The 23,933-nt window shown below is 39.0% G+C and overlaps 1 protein-coding gene across 1 annotated transcript in view; it reads left to right on the top strand.

Moving 5' to 3' along the window:
- The window catches only part of LOC124555588, a 1,059,882-nt gene that overhangs the window by 991,128 nt on the left and 44,821 nt on the right, over positions 1-23,933 (top strand). The window contains exon 22 of the mRNA XM_047129551.1: positions 8,363-8,502. Within this exon, the coding sequence (XP_046985507.1) occupies positions 8,363-8,502 (140 nt within the window). The remainder of the gene's footprint in view (positions 1-8,362; positions 8,503-23,933) is intronic.

Here is a 23,933-nt window from a genome sequence, read left to right on the forward strand (position 1 = left end):
AATGTCAATTTGCACTTATGTTTTGCATTGTCATAGCTAAAAACTTCTCACCAATTTCTTGAGCCCTGGACACCTTAGGTCTGAAGTGGTACGAGTCATTAAAAGTCAGATCAATTAATGTCACTAGTGCTTTGTCTCTTAATGGTACCAAACTCACAACATTATATTGTGTTTAGCATAGTTTCTAGTTAGGTTACCAAACAAATTGTGGGGTTGGGTTAAATTTCAGTAATAGCCCAAATGTATGTAATGTTGGTAATGATAAACAAGAGCTGTGGTTATGTTCCTAATAGCACAACTTAAATATATGCAACAAGCAGCAATGATATTTAAGTAGTCACAACTGACACACACTTTTTGTTCTCCTTTTGGAATATGTCCCAATTCCAGAGTTTAAACTTGCACATAAAAATTGCACCCAGTACCACAAGGAACATCTCCGAAATTGGCATTCACTGCTTCTACAACTTCCTTTGCCACCACCCAGAACACATTGGTGTTAACTAACACTTTAAGTATTTTATTTGAGAACCAGGAAGATAACCAACACCACTGTCCTGAAGTTCATCCACTGAATGATACTCTTGTTCACCAGCAGAATTGTGATCACTAACTATTGCAACATTGTTGTCTTATCTATTTTGTGATCTATATCACTGCCATGTTCCTCTATTCACCAATTAACAACATCACCAAACTTAGGATACTTACATTTGACACATTTCCATAAAAACATTTTGTACTATATTATGAAACCAGGTATGTAGTTCATGTTGTGTGGTCTAGAAGACCCCAACATGTGTCAATAAAACATGTCAGCAACAAACAAAAAAGGTGATAATGCAACCAACATTATAGACAACCACATCTACAGCTACAGCTACAGCTACACCGTCATGGTTACTCTGCAAATCACACTTAAGTGCATTGCAAAGGCACTTAAAAATAATTTTCTGTTAAACTTAACAATAATTTCCCTTAACCTTAACAACAATTTTCTGTTATAAAAATAATTTTCTGTTATTCCAATCTTGACCATCGCACGGAGAAAGTGAACACCTACGTCTTTCTGTGCAAGCTCTGATTTCCCTTATTTTATTATGATGATCATTTGTCATTATGTAGGTTTGCATCAAAATTTTTTTGCATTTGGAGGAGAAAGTTGGCGATTGAAATTTAATGAGAAGATTCCACCACAATGAAAAACAACTTCGTGTTAATGATGTCCACCCCAAATCCTGTATCATATCAGTGACACTCTCTCCCCTACTTTGCACTAATACAAAACATGCTGCTCATCTTTGAACTTTCCCTATGTACTCCATTAATCCTATCTGGTAAGGATCCCACACTGTACTCCAAAAGAGGTGGACAAGCATAGTGTATGCAGTCTCTTTATTAGATCAGTTACATTTTCGCCACGGTGTGGCGAAGCAAGCTGGGATATTTTTACTTCGCCTCTTGTTTTGCCATTTGCCTCCTTAAAATTAATTTTTTCATTTTTGAATAATTACTATTAACATACATGAATATAATCTCCATTTTCATAAAAGAGAAAGGTTGGCCCTCAGTTTTAAAGAATATAACACCAGATCTAATTTTGTGCTTAGTTTGATGTATGTAATTGATTTTCTGATTTATTTTGACTATTCCTTGTTAATATCTTTTGTTATAGGGTGAAATCAGTAATTGTTTTGTAACTTAAATTCTATTGATGATTTATAAACAAATACAAATTCTCTACTAGTTATAAACATTTGGAGGAACAACTAATAGTATTCTTAAAGGATCTATTTGGCTCTATTCGAAAACATGTTAGCAGAGCCAGTTCTTAATTAATTCCAAAGTAATTACCAGTTTTATCAAAAGTATTGTTTGTGTAACTATATCAGATAATTTCATCATTTAAACAAATAATTAGGACTAACCCTTGTAGTAGAAGAAACTGTTAAAAAGAACCAATTTTTTGATGTATTCAGTTAATTGAATCATTTCTGTTTTAATTGTAATTTCTGCAACTTAAATATCAAACAATGTGTAGTTTCAGCACCTATTGTTGTGATGATACATAATGGCCCAATTTTTGGGCTCAAGACAGTCAGTCCACGCACGATTTTCAGACCCATATTGGTTACAACAACAGTGCATCCGTTTAACTGTGAAATAAGTGTAATAGGCCATGTGCTAAAATAATTACAGTGTCTGTTCAATACTTGCCGTATTATGCGGCAAGAACTGTGTGGTTAGGTTGTTACTGTTCTTAGACGTTCAACAGTAAACTATTGTAGCAGTATGTTGACATTTGCTTGCAACCTATTAATGAGACTTATCAAACGTTAAACAATAGTGCACTGTCCATATAGCTGTGTATTATTGGGGTGTTGTGAACAGTGAAAGTAAAAAACTGTGAAATGCAAATGTGCACCTGTCGGTTACATCATTTAAAGTAGTCAGTGTTGAACTTCCACCCCCCATTTTTTGGCCAATGTAGCAACGGAGTATGTCAACACCGAGGACAATCAACGAGAAAGAAAAAGCAGGCAATGTCACAATAGTCTTTGGTTTTCCTTTCCCGCAACATTTTCTATGTCTTCCTTCCAATTTACATTGTTCATAATTGTCACTTGTAGGTATTTAGTTGAATTTATGGCCTTTAGATTTGACTGATTCACCATGTAGCCAAAGTTTAATGGATTCCTTTTAGCACTCATGTAGATAACCTCACACTTTTCATTATTTAGGGTCAATTGCCAATTTTTCTCCATATAGATATCTTTTCTAAACTGTTTAGCAATTTGTTTTGATCTTCTGATGACTTTACTAGACGATAAACAACACCATCATGTGCAAACAACCTAAGACAGCTACTCAGATTGTCTCCTAAGTGCTTTAATAGATAAAGAACAGCATAGGGCCCATAAAACTACCTTCTGAAATGCCAGAAATCACTTATGATTTACTCGATGACTTTCCATCAATTACAGTGAACTGTGACCTATCTGACAGGAAATCACGAATACAGTCACATAACTGAGATGATATTCCATAAGCAAGCAATTTGATTACAAGCTACTTGTGTGGTACAGAGTCAAAAGCCTTCTGGAAATGTCAATAGCACTCAACACCTCATGTGAGTAAAGGGCTAGTTGTGTTTCACAAGAATGATGTTTTCTAAACCCATGTTGACTGTGTGTCAATAAACAATAATAATGTTCAAACACAACATATGTTCCAAAATCCTGCTGCATATCAACATTAACTAAATGGGCCTGTGATTTATTGGATTGCTCCTACTATCTTTCTTGAATATTTGTGTGGCATGTGCATCCTTGCAGTCTTTGTGTATGGATCTTTCATCGAGCAAGTGATTATTTATGATTGGTAAGCATGGAGCTATTGCATCAGCATACTCTGAAAATAACCTAATTGGAATACAGCCTGGACTGGAATACTTGCTTTTATTGAGTAATTTAAGTTGCTTCACTACTCTGAGGATATCTACTTCTAAGTTACTCATGTTGGCAGCTGTTCTTGATTCAAATTCTGGAATATTTAGTTCATCTTCCTTGGTGAAGGAATTTTGGAAGGCTGTGTTTAGTAACTCCATTTTGGCAGTACTGTTGTTTATAGTATTTCCATTGTAATTGTGCAGAGAAGGTGAAGCAAGCAACACATAGTTCATTGCTGCTTTCAAACCTGTTGTACAGTGGACTGGCTTACTGCTGCACCCATGCACTTAGTCAAACTGTAGGCATATATGATGGTAATTAAATTCATATGCAAAACACATTTATTCACAGCAAAATATGTACACTGAAAAGTTATAATAATTACGATTGAAATGTCCATGTGGGCGATTGTGTGACAGTTGTGAACAGCTCAAACACTGATCCCAGAGGGTATACACTCCCCAGTTATCAAGCATGCAGTACAGACTCATGGCCACAGAATACAATGTATGTGTGTCTGACTGGTGCAAATGTTCTCTCATCTTGTGGATGCCATTTCATTTGCGGGTGCGAGAAATGTAGTGAACATGCGATGGTTGTCTGATTTCGTACGTGATGGTGGGGAGTGTGCTCGACCCACATGGACCATGGCTGGTGGGATCGCAGAACAGTGCAGACACCCACTGAGTAACAGTGGCATGCTCGCACTGGTGTCACTCTGTGTCTCGCATGCCCATTGGTACCACATCATTGCCGTGCTTTGGCCTAACAGTACTTCTGTGCAGGGGGGCGCACGGATGAATTTCGATGCATTGACTGTGTTGTCTGCAATTTTTGTGCTGCTGTTCGAGGCTCCCACAAAGGCATTGACTGTGTCTTGCCACTAGCATACTTCACATATGACCAGCATCTCTTTGGGTTTTCTGCCCAGTTTCAAGACAAAGTTTTGTTATAGAAACTATTATAAGCACCTCACATTTAAGTCCATGCTAAATTTCAAGCTTCTGTAAAAGATCATCAATCTTGGAGATTTTGCATTCATTTAAATTTGGCATGCTGTTTTCATTTTCTCTGCAACAGCTTTCTGACCTGTTTTGTGTACCAAGAGAAGTCAGCTCCATCATTTGTTAATATATTTGGTATAAATCTCTCAACTGCTGTCGATACTATTTCTTTGAATTCAAGCCACATCTGCTTTTCACTTCCATTGTTAATTTGGAAGAAGTGGAGATTATCTCTCAGGAAGGCATCAAGTGAATTTTTATCTGTTTTTTGAATAGGTATACTTTTCATTTATTTTGGAGGATTTCGCAGTGACAATATTCCATCTCACTACAGCAACCCTGTGTCCAGTAATCCCTGTATCTTTTTTGATGCTCATTATTAGCGCAGGTCAAGCCTGTTTTCATGTCTGTTTACTATTCACATGGGCTCATTAACTAACTGCTCAAAATAATTTTCAGAGAATGAGTTTAGCACAATTTCGGATGATGTTTTATGCATACCTCCAGATTTAAACATGTATTTTCACCAACATATCAAGGGCAACTTAAAGACACCATAGAGTTGGCAATTTAAGGAGTAGGTGGAGCATAGAAGCACTCCATGAGAATTTACTTTGGAGAGCAAGTGCGAAAATTCTCACACAGTCTGAGAGACCACACCTTGTGAATTAAGGATTAACTGCCCAGAAAACCACAAAGCTTACCATCAAGAGATACTGAGAACACTAATCCTAAATCATTAACACCAGATGAAGAAAATAATAGCCACACTGTTCAAAAGACTAAAAAAAGAGTAAAACTTTGGAGGCAGGTGGAATCAGTAGAAATCTTCAAATCAGCAGCTTCAAACACCATAAAAGACATCACCAAATTCATGCAAGACATTTGGCAAGCAGATCAAATTCCAGAAGATTGGAAAAATATGTTAAGTCACCCATTACACAAGGAGTGTGACAGAACAGATGTAAATAACTACAGGGGATGCCACTAACATCAGTTGCATATAAAATTCTATCTCAGTGTCTTCTCAGTAGAGCACAGAGAACAGAGCAGGATACAGACCATAGCATTCTTGTCTAGAGCAAATTTTGAACCTAAAGTTAATCCTTAGACATCAAAGAATTTCTAGCAAAGATTTAGTCCATACATTTGTTGACTTCATAAAAGGCTAGAATGCAGTTGATTGTGTATCACTCTTGCAAATATTAAAAGAGCAAGGTCTAGGTCTGATAACACTTGTGATCATGTAATAGGCACTGACAGGTACAAAGTCTAAGGTTAAATATATGAGAGAATTCTCTGATTCTTTCAAAATAAAAATGGGGATAAGGCAGGGAGATGGGCTGTCTCTGTTACATTTCAACTATGTCCTTGAGAAAATGATTACAAAAATGGGGCAAACAGAAATCTGTTCTCAAATTTGACCAACCAATCACTTTACATGAAGGCAAGTTATCTATATGTTGCCTAAAATTTGCAAACGATTTAACAATATTAACTTATGACATTTCACCAGTCTGAAATCAGATTGGACTCTTGAAGGAAACTGCATAAAAAAATGCTCTGCAGATGTCTTTTGGAAAGAAAGAGTACATAACCTGCAACAAGAAGCACCAAAATTCATAGAGGTGAAATATTGCAAAATTAAAGGAGTTCCACAATTTAAATATCTCAGTGTAACCATTCAGGAAAATGGAATAAAAACAAAAACAAATGAAATTAGATGCTAGAAGATGAAAAATATGTACTACATACCCACAATATCTATAACAAGAAATGTGTCTCTAAGCACACAAAACAAAGATATTACAAGGCAGTAATTGAACCAGAATCCCTCTGTAGAGCAGAAACAGAAAAAAAGACATTCCTCTTTCTCAGAGGAACCCAAATTCAAGAAAAATTCTAGGCTGAAAACTTGTAGATGAACAGTAGTGACTCAAAAGCAATCAGCAAATCAAATAATATGCAGATATCCATAGCAGCATTAGAAAACACAGGTTACAATTCTATGGACACACTGAAAGTATGAAACCAGACTTACAAAAGGTCTAAATTTCCAGTTTTATTTTAATTTTGCAACCGCTTTCAGCTTTAAACTATCATATCTTCAGGCCCCCTGACTGATGCTTAGAAAGAATCCCACCTCTTGTATAATCAAAATAGGGGCAAGCTTACAGTCACTGTTGTCCGTAGACTTCTCTTTAACATAGTGATCCCCTCGATCATAGACTGCAAGTGATGATCTAAAGGATTTCTGTGTTATAAATAAGTCTACTATACCAGTGACTGTATGCTGGCACCTATTTTGATTGTCGAAGAGGTGGGATTCTACCAATACGTCAGTCAGGTGCCTCAAGATGGTGTAGTGTAATGCTCAAACTGGTAACAAAAATAGAATAAAACTTGAAATTTAGATAGCTGAAGGCATTGTGATTTGACATTTTGTAGAGAACTGCTGAGGTCCCACAACCACCCTGTTTAAAGATAGACGTGGAGATATAAAACAAATAGTTGATTTTTTTTATCAATAAGTTCAAAGCCAAAATGGACACAATGAAACAGATTGGTGAGATCAAAACTGATCTGAAACTGACAAAAATAGAACCAGAAATGTCCAACACCATGAAATGCTCAGGTCCAAAGAAGAAGACTGGAACAACATGTTCTGAAGAGAGGAAAGAAGCCCACAGGAAGAGAATGAAAGAAATGTGGGCAAAAATGAAGGTAAATGCCCACCTCTAAGTACTTCACATAGTCATAATGGACTTACTCACAGATAATAATAAAATCATTGTTTATTGATGTTTTATAAAGTTTTTCCTGAAACAGTAATTTCACAAAATTTGCATTTTTCCATAATTCACACGAAGTTCATTGAAAAATATAAAAGTGTGGTTTCACTGTATTGTCCTTACAATGCCACCAACAACAGTGAAATAGTGGTTAAAAGACTAAACTCCTTCCCAGGAGGAGAATAAGTGTAAAAATCACCATCCACCCCTCCTTCAGTTGGATTTTCCTTGGTCTCCTTATCTCATTTCTGGTGAATTTCAGTTTGGTCACATAAAAAAGACCATAGTGGACTCAGGTTCTCTGTAACAATTACATACTGAAACATCATCACTTTTACAGTTAAAACATATATTTTAAACAATCTCACCAAAGTAGTAGGGTCTAAGTATCATCAATTTTGTATTTCTTTGTTTCCACAAGATGTTCTTTTATCATTAAGTGAGTGACATTTGCTAATGTCTAATATCTTGCAACAAAAGCATTTAGTTTGTGAAGACTGAAAAAATTAGAATCACCTAATGTTTTGTAGACTTCTGTTTCTGTTTCCCCTGCACCCTGCAGGGTTTCATAAAATTTCTCACAGTACATCTGTACTTCCAAGTATTAAAAGCTCTTAATGAAAGTACTAGCTATTTTATAAATTTGAATGCACGTTTTTAATAATTGTTTTGGTGGTGTACACAACAATTTTAAATTTATATTTAACTTTCAGTAAGTGATTAATGTAATCTCTAACATCCATCATGTCATTGTATGCTCAAAAAATTTCACATTGGAAATACTGGCCCCTTTGTATCACCAATAAGACAGTACCAAATTCAGGAGTGCCACTGTATTAAAACATTTCACTATTATGATTTCTGTGAGACCTTTACAGTCTTTCTTTAGCTATGTTCATTTTAAACCTTTTTATCTACAGTGTTTTAGTAGCATTAGCTCAGGTGTCATACCACTCATCTCAACAGACAAAATTACTGAAATCCGCTGCTTTTAGTTTTCAAAAAAAGAGTGATATCTCACTTGAACTTAGTTAAATTTTTTGTCTGTATTTTAAACTGTTATTCACATTTTTTGACTCAGCAGTAGTATACCTGTGAAATGTGGGCTTGTGGGTAGGGCAACATGTCTGGAGGTGTTGCTGATGGTTGCCTATCTGCAGAGTGTGCAAACCCTGCAACAGACCAGCAGAGCTTCTTCCATCAACTGCGCCTGCAGAAAGTCCGCAGCGAGCTGCATTGGGCAAAAACAAGCAAACTGTAAGTAGATTGATTTGAGAAACAAAGTAGTGCTTTGTATTTAGTAATTTAATATAATTTGCGATATATTACTTCACCAGATTTGATGGAAGTAGAAGAATGTAAGACATCTTCATAAAAAAAAGCTGCAATACAAACATGCTTTTAAAGTTATTGGTTTCCATCTTGTTGTACTAAGTCCTCATCACCATTTGTTCTGCAATCACTGCACTACAGCCAACTATCTATGCAGTCTATCAGTTTGTCCCATATCACTCATGCCAATGATTCAACTTCCTCGTAGTTCAAAATATGACAATAAGCTCTATGTACACATCATCAGGGTACACTATGTTGTAATTTGCACCCGAAAATTTCCAATAATGTTAGACAAACCCAATATCCATCATGTACTCACATTGTTTTTTGCCTACAGGAATGACTTTTTTCTGTACTGGAAATACTGAAAATATGCTCACATAAGGATAAAATTTTAATCAACATATAACACACAAATGTAAATAGTGGAGTATCAAAAAAGGAAAATGTCCTGAGTTTGAGTCTCAGTCCAGCACACAGTTTTAATCTGCCAGGAAGTTTCATATCAGTGCACACTCCACTGCAGAGTGAAAATCTCATAGTGGAGTATCAGTTTGGTTATGTTAAATCAGTATGTTCAATGTATAACATTTTGCATTTCCATCAACGTAATTTAACATTCTTGAAGCTGGGATATTCAATCAATGATGGTAATTTGGCATTACAATGTTTGTCTACATTTTTCCATCCAAAATGCATAAAAAAAACAATAAGGGCCAAACATTTGATTTATTTCCTTGATGTACAACTGCAGATTTACCAGGTACCAGATACCTATGTTGCATTTATTCCCCTCATCATTATTCATGAAAACTGATTCATCTGAAAACACAATAAATGATGAATAATATGTGAATTTATTTCTGTTTGGTCACAAGTCTATTAAACATAAATAGAATCAAACCGTGGAAAATCCAGGATGGAATGTAACAATACCAGAGAAGGAAAGTTGCTACTCACCATATACTGGAGATGCTGAGTCGTGATAGGCACAACAAAAAGACTCACACAATTATAGCTTTTGGCCATTAAGGCCTTTGTCAGCAGTAGACACACATACACACACGCACACACACACACACGCAAACGCTACTTGCACACACGTCTGCAGTCTCAGAGAACTGAAACCACACTGCAAGCAGCAGCACCAGTGCATGATTGGAGTGGCAACTGGGTCAGGGCAAGGAGAGGGCTGGGGCAGGGAGGGGGAGGGATAGTATGGTGGGAGTATTGGACAGTGAAGTGTTGCAGTTTAGTCAGAGGGCAGGAGAGAAGGTGCGGAGGGGTAGGGGGTAAGTAGTGGAAAGGAGAGAAATGAAAATAAATTAAAAGACTGGGTGTGGCAGGGAAATGATGGCTGTGTAGTGCTGGAATGGGAACAGGGAGAGGGCTGGATGGGTGAGGACAGTGACTAATGAAGGTTGAGGCCAGATCATTTTCACATGTGCTACACTGCTCTCATTCCATTATCGACAGTTTTATCAGTAGGCCATAATCCAAAGGTTTGTCAACCCCCCCTCACCCCAGTCCCCCCCCCCTCCCCCCCCCCCCCCCCCCCGCTCCCACTTATAACTAGTCGGCTAATCAGTGTTGTACAATAGACTGAGGCCTATATATTCATACTGATCTAGTAGTACATCACAATTACATACAATTAAGAAATACCTTATAAATACACACACACAAGTCAATATATCAAGATAAGTAATTTTTAAAATTTATATAAACTGAATTATTACCCTGCACACAAATTCACAAACAAGAACGGCATGAGACTCATCGAGTTATGTCAGCAAAACAACCTAAAAATCGTGACAACATCACTTCGAAAAGACCCCAAGAAACAAAAAACATGGAGATCACCAAACCTTCAGCTTGGTGAATTTCAAATAGACCATGTTGCGATCTCCTATGACTTCCAGAAAGAAATACACGACGTTCAAGTCCGCAGAGGGGCAAATATAGATTCTGACCACTACCTTACCAGAGTTAAAATTAAATTCACTCCAAAAAGGAAACGCCAAAGGAAATCACCACTAATTCCCAAATTTGACTTGAAAAATATCAAGGAATCAGAAATTACAGAAGCATGGGATAAACAACCAACAAACAACTGGAAAGATTTCCGAACGAAAATTATACAGAAAGCAAGAGATTTGATTCCGTTAAAGAAAATATCCAAGCATCCATGGTGGAATTCGAATTGTGATAAGGCATTAGAAGAGAGACAACAAGCCTTTTTAAATTACAATTGTGACAAATCAGAAACCACACAACAAACATTTTTCAAAGTGAGAAAACAAACAGCTAAAATACTTAGACAAACTAAAAGAAAATACCTTAATGAACAGCTAAACACAATTGAAGAAAACTTTAAGAACCACAACACTCAAGATTTTTATAAAATATTCGCAAATCAAATCAAAGGATACACTCCACAAAATCTCTGCTTCCGGAAACAGAATGGAAAATTGGCACTAACTAACAAAGAAAATTGCCAAGAACTAGCTAAATATTTCTCACAACTCCTAAATTGCCCACAACCAAGTACAAGATTCCCCAGATTACAACCAGAACACACGAATGAGACTTCACTACCACCATCTCAAGAAGAAATTTATAGTCACATTAGAAAACTCAAAAATAATAAATCATCGGGAGAAGATGGAATTGTAGCTGAACTACTGAAAAACCTTGGTCCAAATTCGTTAAAAGAGATCACTAGCATCATCAAAGAAATTTGGCAGACAGAAAATATCCCAGAGGAGTGGAAGTGTGCACTAATTCACCCATTGCACAAAAAGGGAGAGAGATCAGACGTAAACAACTACAGAGGCATTTCACTTTTACCAGTTACCTACAAAATTCTATCTGCATGTCTCCTAAAGAGGGCACAAGAACAACTAGAACATACAATTTCAGACTACCAAGCAGGCTTTCGTCCTAATAGATCATGCCCGGAACAGATATTCAACCTTAAAACTATTTTAAAGATTAAAGCAATCAGGTCAAAACCAATAATCTGCACATTCGTTGATTTCAAAAAGGCATACGATTCCATAGACAGACAGTCTCTATGTCACATTCTCGAAGAACGAGGCCTAGACACTAAAACCCGAAAACTAATTGAACAAACACTAACAGAAACCAAATCAAAAATTAAATTCAGAGGGGAAATTTCGGAACCATTCTCAATTAAAACAGGAGTAAGACAAGGAGATGGGATCTCACCACTATTATTCAATATAGTTTTGGACAAAGTTATGAAAGAGTGGGAAGTAACACTAAGGAAACAAAGCTTTTGGAAGCCAATTGAACTAGGAAGAGGTAAAGGAAAATTGAACATCCCTTATTTAGCGTTTGCAGATGACTTGGCAATTATAACTGACAGTGAAGAAACAGCAGTAAAACAAATTGAGACACTTAAAGAATGTGCTGAGAAGGTTGGCCTGCAAATCTCCTTTGAGAAGACAGAATTCATCTGCTCAAAATTAGATATTTCGAAACTAAAAACAAAGTATGGTGAAATAACTAGAGTCAAGCACTTTAAGTATCTCGGTGAAGTTATTGAACCAACAGGACTTGAGAAAATAGCACAAAAAAACCGATTACAGAAAATCAAGAAAGTATTCGGACTTATTCAAAATATATATGACAAGAAATGTCTATCCAAAGGCACTAAAATCAGACACTACAACACAGTCATCAAACCAACAGTCACATATGCAAGTGAAACACTCTCCCTGAATAGAAAATTAGATTTACACGAAATTAAGAAAGTAGAGAGAAAAATTATTAGAAAAATCCTAGGACCACGATACACACAAGATGGATACAGGCTGCAGACTACCGAGACAACCGAAAAAATATCAAACATCGAGGCAGATATCAGGAAGAGGCGGATGAAGTTTTATGGACATATAGACAGATTACCTGGAAACAGGTTAACTAAACGTCTATTGGACTATATGACATCACTTAAGGCAACAATACCCTGGGTAACTGAAGTTAAGAAGGATTTGAAAAAGGCAAAAATTGACATAACAAACACATCAGACCGGGATACATTCAGAAGAAAAATCGACAAGTGGAAGTTTACTCCAGAGACGGAATCTAAACCTTTCCGACCAAAGTGGACCGAAGAAAGGAAGAAGGCCTTTGGGGAGGCAATGAAGAAATACTGGAGAAATAAGAAGAACATTAAGAAATGTTAATCACCTGCTTATCGTTCTCCCATGGGGACATTCGCTAATAATAATAATAATAAACTGAATTATTAGCCTAATTTTTTTTTTTTAAATTACACTATATATTTTTTTCTGTGACATTGGCCAGAATCTTTGAAGAGGACTTTAGTGATTTAACATGTGAGGAACTTGATCAAATATTTAAGAGATAACAGTGCTGCAAACCACTGTCCTGTCATCAGAAGGCAAGGCCCCACAAATGTCTACCCTCCTGTAGCAAATGAAAGCAAATACATAACTTAGGTACAGTTTATTATTATGACTCTTATGCAAAGCTCTCAATATGTTGATCTTGACTATTGATACATAAAATGATTCTGGACTGACAATACTACACATTAAATTTCATTTGAATTATTGTAGAACGGGCTCATTTTATATGACATTTCATATCTTAGAGAGTCATCAGTGTTTTCCTGTAGACCTCTTGTATTAATTTTCTCCACAGGTAAAAAGCCAGAGGTGTTAACTTTGTTTAGTATGCAGGTAATTTTGCATTTCCTGAGTGACTGATGCAAAAAAGGCAAAATGTTATATTGAGAAGATCTGTTTTTATTAGTGTGCAATGGTTTGGGACATCCCTCATGTTGATTTCGCAAGGATTGCCTTATTTCCTGTGGAATATCTTCCCATATTGCAGCAGCATGTCTGTTAGGAAATGTAGATGCTTGTGAGTATTTAGAGCCCCAACAATAAAACAGGGACCAATGGTGTGATTCTTGAAAGTCCAGTACCATACACTGACTGAAGCAAAATATTTTTATCCACTTCCCTCAGACACTGTGGGTTTTCAGCTGATCAATAATGCATGTTGTGAAGACTGATTTGCCCATAATTTGTGAATGATACTTCATCCATAAACAAAACTAAGCACAGAAATGCCACATCATTTTGTAGTTTTTGTCGACACCATCTAGAGATATGTAATTGATTTTGAAAGTTTTTGACATGATGCTGTTGATGGAGCACATGTGGAAACCATGACATATGTTGCAAATGTAGTATCCACTGAACCACTCCTTCAGCAATTCGGCAGATCCCATTCACACCTACAGGCTGTCTTGTAATCATGTGGAGATTGTCTGTTACCGCTGCTGAGATGCTAGATGCATTTATGTCATTAGTTGTTGCTGTTTTCCATAGATGTTATGTATTCTGCACATTTCCAGTTCCCTGGATTTTTTTAATAATGTTTGAAATCAAACAATAAAAAATCCATGATGAAATGACAATAATATTATGTATAGAATAGACTGATACCCACCATGTAGAGGAGATGTTGAGCTGCAGAAAGGCACAACAAAAAGACTGTTATACCTTTGAGCTTTCGACTGAAAGGCCTTCTTCTAAAGTTGAAAACTCACACAAGCACAAAAGCACAACTCTCACACACACACACTCACACACACACACACACACACACACACACACACACAAAAACCACTGTCTCTGGCCACTTGAGGTCCTAATCATCCAGAGACAGTGGCAATGTGTGTGTGAATATGTGTGTGTTTATATATACCAGGTAGTAAGTGAAGAGATATGGTAATTTATGGCAACCAGAAATTTCAGGCTGACTACACAAGAGATAGTGGCCATGAATGTTGACCCCTCACATCAGATGGTCATAAAGAGTGTTGAAGAAGTGGTGTATTGATATTTAAGACAAATCTCAGCCACCAGTCCAATGTGCTATGAAGAACAGTCTCTCCAAACTTGGACTCATGCTCCAGCTATCCAATGACAACCCAGCATCCAACCAACACAGATAAAACCAACTCCTCTGTCAGGTATGATGCCCCACAGAAGAACAGAAATTTAGGGGATGGAGGACAATATGACAGCCAGTTTCTCCTGTGGGTGCCCTGGAGATGATGTATCTTAATGCAGAGAAGAAAAACAAGTGTTTTATTACTATGACACTGCAAGATGTCAACCATCACAGTAGTCCTATTCACACCAGTCAACTGCAGTATAGTTGATCTGTGGGACAAAGCCCATCACTGCACTGTGGATGAGGTTGCTCTCCATTATCCTTCATTGTGCAAGGCCTATTCAGAAAGTAAGGTCTGCTCAGTCACAAAATGGAAACCACTGTGAAAATCAAAAATGTTTTATTTGCAACAGTTAGCTACACCTTCCAGCTACTTGTCTGCAGAGTTGCCGCTGTAATTTAGACATTTGTCATCGTATTGTACCAGCATTCCAATACCCTCATCATACAAGGCAACTGTGTGTGCTTCCTGCCAATTCTCTACTCTTGTCTACAGCTCATTGTCTGTGCCAGAACATTGTTTTCATAGCCAGTGATTTATGTGAGCAGAGATGAAACTCAGGGAGAGTCAGTTATGGGCTGTATTGTGGGGATCAAACACTACCCATCAAAAACGCTGCAGGAGCATCTGCATTGCCCCTGCAGAGTGCAGCTGAGAACTGTCATGCAGAAGGAAATGCATGACAGCTATGGTATGTGGGCTGCATGACATCAGGTGAAATCTCACACCAGGCCCTCATACTTGATGGGAGACACTATTGTTCTAAGGATCTTTATACGCTCACTGTGTGATCAGAACTGAAAAAAAGCAGTGTGATGCAATTGCTGGGCATACTAGAGGCACTGCCCAATGCATCTGTGCAAAGCTTCATTTGATTTTCACTGTGGTTTCCATTTCACACCCCATCAGACCTTACTTTCCAAATAATCCTCTCATAGTGGTACAAGCTGCTCATCATACACCAAATTCATGAAAACTAAGCAAGACAAACCTCTATGGAGGTGAGGCCACCTTAGATGAAAATTGCCTGTACTTGACAATTAGCAAGCTGTCAGGAAATCTCATCAATGCCATCATCAATAGCCATCCTGTCCAGGCACAAGTCAATTCACCATTTGTTATACAAAATCATCACCATCTGTGTTACAAAATTGATAGTACTGAAGGTTGCAAATGGGAAATATGGACAATCATCAGGAACATGTATTTCAAGAATAATTATCAGTGATAGAAAGCAAGCATTCGAATTTGTCATTTTAACAGGATGTGGGCATAATATTATTCTTGTACAGGACTTCTTGCAGGCTTCACAAGAAGTCATAGACAATCAAAGATCAGAGCTCCAGATTTACGTAATTATTCCAACAAGCACACAAACAATGAGTGCTCTGGACAGTTGTTTGCCATTGAAGATGTTGTTGTCCCACCAATATCAGTGAGAATTTCCAGTAGTCAATCTAGATGCTTAGTTAAACTGTGAAGCTTTAGTTGATAGCAAAAAGCTACTCAGGCTAATGAAAGAGCTCTATATACCAGTGAAGATCATAAGCATTGCAGGAGGTTGAGGAGAACTTTAAGTCACTACTCATCAGGAGCAGCCACAGCTCATCTCCCAAGGGATGTGTGTGGGAACAGCCTAACCAGTCTAAAATGGGCAGCTCAGTGCCATTGATGAAGACTCGGGCTTCACTACCACTAAAGACAATACAGTGGAGGAAGCTACTATCCAACTGACAACAGGGTCTAACAACACGAGCAAGTGTTAGCTGTTCTGCACCAGTTTTCTATGTCTACATCTACATACATACTCCGGAATCCACCATATGGTGCATGGCAGAGGGTACCTCGTACCACAACTAGCATCTTCTCTTCCTGTTCCACTCCCAAACAGAACGAGAGAAAAATGACTGCCTATATGCCTCTGTACGAGCCCTAATCTCTCTCATCTTTGTGGTCTTTCCGTAAAATATAAGTTGGTGGCAGTAAAATTGTACTGCAGTCAGCCTCAAATGCTGGTTCTCTAAATTTCCTCAGTAGCAATTCATGAAAAGAACGCCTCCTTTCCTCCAGAGACTCCCACCCGAGTTCCTGAAGCATTTCCATAACACTCACATGATGATCAAACCTACCACTAACAAATCTAGCAGCCCGCCTCTGAATTGCTTCTATGTCCTCCCTCAGTCCGACCTGATAGGGATCCCAAACGCTCGAGCAGTACTCAGGAATAGGTCGTATTAGTGTTTTATAAGCGGTCTCCTTTACAGATGAACGACATCTTCCCAAAATTCTACCAATGAACCGAAGACGACTATCCACCTTCCCCACAACTGCCATTACATGCTTGTCCCACTTCATATCACTCTGCAATGTTACGCCCAAATATTTAATCGACGTGACTGTGTCAAGCGCTACACTACTAATGGAGTATTCAAACATTATGGGACTCTTTTTCCTATTCATCTGCATTAATTTACATTTACCTATATTTAGAGTTAGCTGCCATTCTTTACGCCAATCACAAATCCTGTCCAAGTCATCTTGTATCCTCCTACAGTCACTCAACGACGACACCTTCCCGTACACCACAGCAACATCAGCAAACAGCCGCACATTGCTATCCACCCTATCCAAAAGATCATTTATGTAGATATAAAACAACAGCGGACCTACCACACTTCCCTGGGGCACTCCAGATGATACCCTCACCTCCGATGAACACTCACCATCGAGGACAACGTACTGGGTTCTATTACTTAAGAAGTTTTTGAGCCACTCACATATTTGGGAACCAATCCCATATGCTCATACCTTAGTTAGGAGTCTGCAGTGGGGCACTGAGTCAAATGCTTTCTGGACATCAAGAAATATGGCATCCATCTGATACCCTTCATCCATGGTTCACAAGATATCATGTGAAAAAAGGGCGAGTTGCGTTTCGTAGAAGTGATGCTTTCTAAAGCCGTGCTGACGCATGGACAGCAACTTCTCTGTCTCAAGAAAATTCACTATATTCGAACTGAGAATATGTTCGAGAATCCTGCAACACATCGATGTTAAGGATTTTGGTCTGTAATTTTGAGGATCCATCCTTCTACCCTTGTTATATACAGGTATCACATGCACTTTTTTCCAGTCACTCGGGACTTCACGTTGGGCAAGAGATTTGCGATAAATGCAAGCTAAGTAAGGAGCCAATGCAGTAGAGTACTCTCTGTAAAACTGAATTGGAATCCCATCAGGACCTGGAGATTTATTTATTTTCAACCCATTCAGCTGCTTCACAACCCCAGGGATGCCTATCACTATGTCTTCCATACGGGAATCTGTACGAGACTCAAACGGTGGTATGTTTGTACAATCCTCCTGTGTGAAAGATTTCTCAAATGCTAAATTTAAAATTTCAGCTTTTGTTTTGCCATCTTCCATTGCCAGGCCAGACTGATCAGTGAGTGATTGGATGGAAGTCTTCGACCTGCTTACCGATTTTACATAAGACCAGAATTTCCTTGGGTTTTCAGCAAGATCTTTTGCTAAGGTATGATGGTGGTAGTGGTTGTATGCTTTGCACATTGCTCTTTTTACAGCATCATGAATCTCTCCTAACTTTTGCCTGTCCTCATTCTCCCGATCTTTCTTGTACAGTGAGTGCAACTGTCTTTGCTTCCTGAGCATTCTCCAAATTGCGCTGTTAAACCACGGTGGGTCTTTTCCATCCATAACCCACTTTTTCAGCACATACTTCTCCAATGCGTGATTTACAATGTGTTTAAAATTTGCCCATAATTCTTCCACGTCCATCATACTGGAAGTAAATGAAGTCCATTCAGTTACTAAGTGGGATACTAACAACTGCTTATCTGCTCTTTCTAGTAAGAATACTCTCCTAGCCTTCTTGGCTGACTTTTTAACTTTTGTAATCATAGTCATAATGACAACATCATGATCACTTTTGATCCCAGTCTCAACACTGACACCGCAATGAGGTCTGGTCTGTTCGTGGCTACCAGATCTAAAATATTTCCATTACGCATTGGCGGCCGATTTAGCAGCTCAAGACAGTTTTCGGATAATGTGTTCAAAAGTAATTCACACGACGGCTTGTCTGTACCACCTGTAATGAATCCATAGACATCCCAGTCTATACTAGGTAGGTTGAAGTCGCCTCTGACTAATATAGCATGATCCGGGTACTTCTGCGATACAGAGTGTAGACTCCCTTTGAATGATTCTAGAACTGTCACAGTGGAACCTGGTGGCCAGTAATAACACCCAACAATTAACTTTATTTCTCCTAGCCCTGTTAAATGTGTTCAGATAACTTCACACTCACACTCTACTTCGACCTCAGTAGACGCAATATTTTTGTCAACTGCAATGAAGACACCACATCCTGCAGTGTCTAATCTGACTTTTCTATACACGTTCCAACCCTCACTAAATATTTCAGAACTTCCTATCTCAGGGTTCAGCCAGGTCTCAGTCCCGAGAATAATTTGCACACCACACGCTTCCTGGAGGGCAGTAAATTCAGGAACTTTATTCCGAACACTCTGAAAATTTACTGCTAATATCTTGATAGCTGAAGTGTCTTTACACCGAGCGTGTCCTGATTTCCCTGCCTGCACGTCAACTGGTGAGTGTTCATCAGGACACCTCGCACTAATGCCTAGCCTAAAAAACCCCAATAGCGCAAGTCTAAAAATCTGCAGCCAAGACCATCACAGAGTGATGAAGTCTCTGGTTGAGACCCTTCACTCGGCTCCAACCCAAAGGACCCCGATCCACTCTGGAAACAATGCTGCAAATAGAGAGTTCTGCTTGTACCCCGTGTGCGAGGCCAGCGGTCTTCACCAAATCCATCAGCCGTCAGTACGAACTAAGGATCACCTCAGAACCCAAGCAACAGGCATCATTGGTGCTGACGTGAGCAACTACTTGCAGATGACTGCACCCCATACGCTCGATAGCCGCAGGCAAGGCCACCTCTACATCTTGGATGAGGCCTCCCGGCAGCCAAACCGAGTCCACATTGGAATTCTTTCCAGCCCTGGACACTATTTCCCTAAGTGTCTCCATCACCCGCCTAACATTTGAGCTTCCAATAACCAGCAAGCCTTTGCCCCCGTGTGCCTGCTCGGGCCCTGCTGAAGGAGCGGCCAACTGCCCACTGATAGGATGAACAGGAAAGGCCAGCTGGCCAGCCACCACATTGACCCTCCGCCTCGAACGCGAACGCATTGCAGTCCGCCACTCACCCTGAGGTGAGGGTGGCCCCTATGCGCCGGGTACACTAGAAGGTGCCTTGGCAGCTGAGTCAGCAGACACAGCAAGTGACACCTGGGGTGTCTCAAGTGATGTGCCAGACCCTCCGCTGTCGCTGCACCCCGAGGCAGGAGCCTGAAGGCGAATGACCGTGGCCAACAGCACGCTCAGCTGCTCGCAAACCGTGGCCAGCTCCTCCTGTGCCCGCGCACAGCACGCACACACCCTATCCATCCTACTGCTAATATCTGGACGTATAGAGTTGCGACAAATAAAACAGCAATATGCGACTGCACAGTTACATCACCAGCGGCAGATTGAGCTGCGATATATGAACAATTACTTACAAACTAAGCAATCAAATGACCACGACTATGCCACTATGCAAATATTACAATGTGATCCTACCCCTGTCTTAGTACAAATGACTACTGCCTACGCGATGTTACACTCTGCCATTATTAAAATTGGATATTTTCCCTTTCTAATTCGGAAATATGCAAAGATCCGAAAAATTTCACAGTGCAAGCACACAAACACACAAAGTAATTTGAATTAAACCTGCGGAACTAATATGAAAAACTGAATATATGACTCGTTTCTTCTACTGCTGCTCACAAACGTCACTCTCCAAGCACAGATGAAATTGCCCTGGCCTCTGTCACTGCTAACTGACTCTATGAAATAAACAGAAAGCAGTGGCTGTCCGAAACAAACAACTGACTAATGACTCCACAAATTTATACTTTACAGCTATCAATAAGCAATATAACTCCTCTCAACTTTACAGCTATCAATAAGCAATATAACTCCTCTCAAATACGAGAATAAGCAAGGATTTTATGTAATTAAATATGCAAGTGCACAAACACTCTGAAAGAAATTAAGAATCAAACTACAAAACAAATATGAAAGCTAAATATGCAACTCACTACTGCACAGCTGCTGCACTGATACTTCACCAGCAGCTGCTCAAGGTTCACTGCGCTGTGTCAAAAGCGCACTCAGATGCTTTCAAATCTGGGGAGAAAAAACAGACCAAGTGGCCCATAGTAAAACACTGTATCAACACTGAGGATCACCCACCAGTTCTCCAGCATTTGCATAGGCAGAAAATGGAGAAGAATCTGCAAGGTGACATCATAGAAACTGCAGAGAGTCATCAGATCTTTCTGGTGATCCTAGTGAAGAAGAAGGGTGACATATGGAGTTTCTGTGTTGACTGTTAACAATGAAGAAAGATATCTACCCTTTATTGTGCACTGGTGACACACTAGACTGTTTGAAAGGGGCAAAGTACTTCTCAACTATCCACATGGAGACAGGCCACTGGCAAACTGAATTTGATAGGACTGACCATAAAAAGACTGCCTTCATAATACCTGATGGCAACTATGAGTTCAAAGTTGTGCCATCTCTACTAAGTAATGCTACAGCCACTGATGAGAATGTGATGAACAACCTGCTCCAACACCTTAAATATATGAAATGTCTTTGCTATCTGAATCACATTATCATTTTCTTGAAGAGATTTGAAGAACATCTAAGCCACCTGACAACTGCATTGAAGTGAGTTCAAACTGCAAGCCTCTGTTTGAATCTGAAAAAGTGCATCTTCATTGCTTAAGAAATAAAAAACTTGGGCCATCAAGTTATTGGCAATGTAGTGTCTCCCAATCCAGAGAAAGTAAGAGCAGTCACATATTTTTGATGTCTCCAGCACATTCGTGATGTGAGAAGTTATCTCAGAATGTGGCAGTACTAAGGGCAATTCATAAAGAATTTCAGACTGATGCTAGCAGGTATGGGATAGGTGCCATTCTAGTACAACTTGTGAAAGGTGCTGAAAAGATGATAGTTTATGCTTTCATAGTATGCTCCAGGATTAAGATGAACTACTCTGTGACCAAGAAAGAGGGTCTTGCCACTGTTTAGGCCATCAACAAGTTCTAGCCATTTTTATTTGTGAAACTGTTCTCTGTTGTGATGGGCCACCATCTTTACATTTGCTGACTAACCTATAGGGTCTGTCTGGTTGACTGGCAAGATGACACTGAGGTTTTAGGAGAACTACATCAGACATGTACACGAAAATGGATGTAAATGCAAAGACACTAACTGCATTTTAAGGAATTATGTGATAGAACAAAGCAGCATTAATGAAAACTTTGTCATCAGTGTCTTAAATGACATTGCTGCTGAATGGAAGGAAGATCCAGAATTTCTGAAAACCATAGAGACCTGGAAGGAGGAACTGACAAAGGGAGAACTGCAATTAATAAACACAATGTTGTATGAGAGAAACTATCATCCAATGGGTAGAAATGGTCCCTTACCATCCCAGCTCATCACCAACCAGATATCTTGAAGTACTTCTGTAATGCTCCAACATCTGGTCACCTGGGTTTCATGAAGACTCTGTACAGAACCAGACACAAGTATCACTGGCCAGGTCTCTACTGACCTGTTAGACACTATGTGAGCCTCTGTAAGGAATTACAATGATGGAAGCATGTTCAACAATGCCTCTGAGGTGTCTGGTATCCAACCTGCCTGCAGCAGTGCCATTCCTCTGAATTGTAATTGACCTCTTGGGGAAGTTCCCAAAGTCAACAAATGGGACTCAATGGCTGTCACCAAAGCTGTGCCAACTGCTGAAACTCTGTAAATTGCAAAGTTCCCTGTAGAAGACATCATTTTGAAGCATGAAGCACCCATGTGATGATCTCTGAGTGCGGAAAATTTTTCCAGTTGAGAATAGTATCAGAAGTAATTTCACAGAGAATGACAGCTGCCGACAGCCCACAGGTGATTGGCCTCACAGAATGCTCTAATAGGATGTTGGCAGATATGCTGTCAGTATAAATTAATGTCAAATGAAGAGATTGTAACACATTGCAACCCATCGTGACATTCACATAGAAGACAGCAAAGCAAGACACAGGCTTCATACTATTTTTGCTGCTTTACAATCACTAGGTCAAGACACCAATGCATACACTGTTCTGTTTCAGCCAGTGATGCTCTGAATGACTTTGTGAACACCTCATCACCAGGACCAAAGAAGCAAGACTGCTGGCTATGGCATGGGAGACTTTGTATGGGCTTTTTTGACTGTGCAGAATGTGAGACTATAAGAAAAATTACCAAAATGTTACTTTAGGTCATATTGTATCGATCACTTATCAAACTTCACATGAAAAGTCTAGGGTTATGATCCTTGATCAAGAAGACAAAAGGGCAGAGACATATCAAGCCGTACTACAGTACTGAGACACAGAGTGACGTTCAAGCTTCTGAGTCAAGGAAACAGAAGACCTGCTCAACAATCCTGAAGCTTTGATGGAAGGGGCTACCTTCTATGCTTTTCATAATAGAAAGACTGTGACAGTGTGACCAGATGTGATGATCCACCATACAGAAGACCATTGATGAGGTCTAGATCCAGTATGCTGTGATTGGCTCAAATGAGACCGTTTAAAAAAAGAGGGCTACTGTTTCTCTAGGAGAAAGAGCAATGTCATGAGCTGTGCTGCATATCTTGTACAGTTGCAGTTAGCAGTGATTGCAGGCATGCTGCAGATTGCCAAACCAAACCCCATCACCAGAAAATATTTATTATTTAGTTTTTATCATTTATGGAAGGTTCTTGAAACTTGTTTTGTATATAACATTTGCATATTGAGAAATATTCTATATCTGCATCAATAACAGCATTCTCTGTCCAAAATTCAGTTCTATTCTTGCTGTACATTGGTCTCTCTAATAAATGTCCCTTCAGCACCAAACATTGTACTCCACTGATGACCCTGTTTTCAGATTTGGATATGCTTGTGGTTACGATGTGACAATACCAGTCCCAGTCCTGCTTCCCTTATGTGTTATGGGTCACTGGTAAATATCATCTCCCACTTTGTTTTGTCTCCAGTTGATAGCTCTATGTTAGCGAAAATCAGGGTATAGAGAAAATACAGCAGTGATCATTATTTTCAGTAGCTTATAAACTTAGTTTCAGTTAAATGGGTTTAATCTGATCATATATGAAACACTTGATGCAGTTTGGAACCAA

The sequence above is a fragment of the Schistocerca americana genome, chromosome X, assembly GCF_021461395.2.
Source record: "Schistocerca americana isolate TAMUIC-IGC-003095 chromosome X, iqSchAmer2.1, whole genome shotgun sequence".
NCBI classification, from domain to species: domain Eukaryota; kingdom Metazoa; phylum Arthropoda; class Insecta; order Orthoptera; family Acrididae; genus Schistocerca; species Schistocerca americana.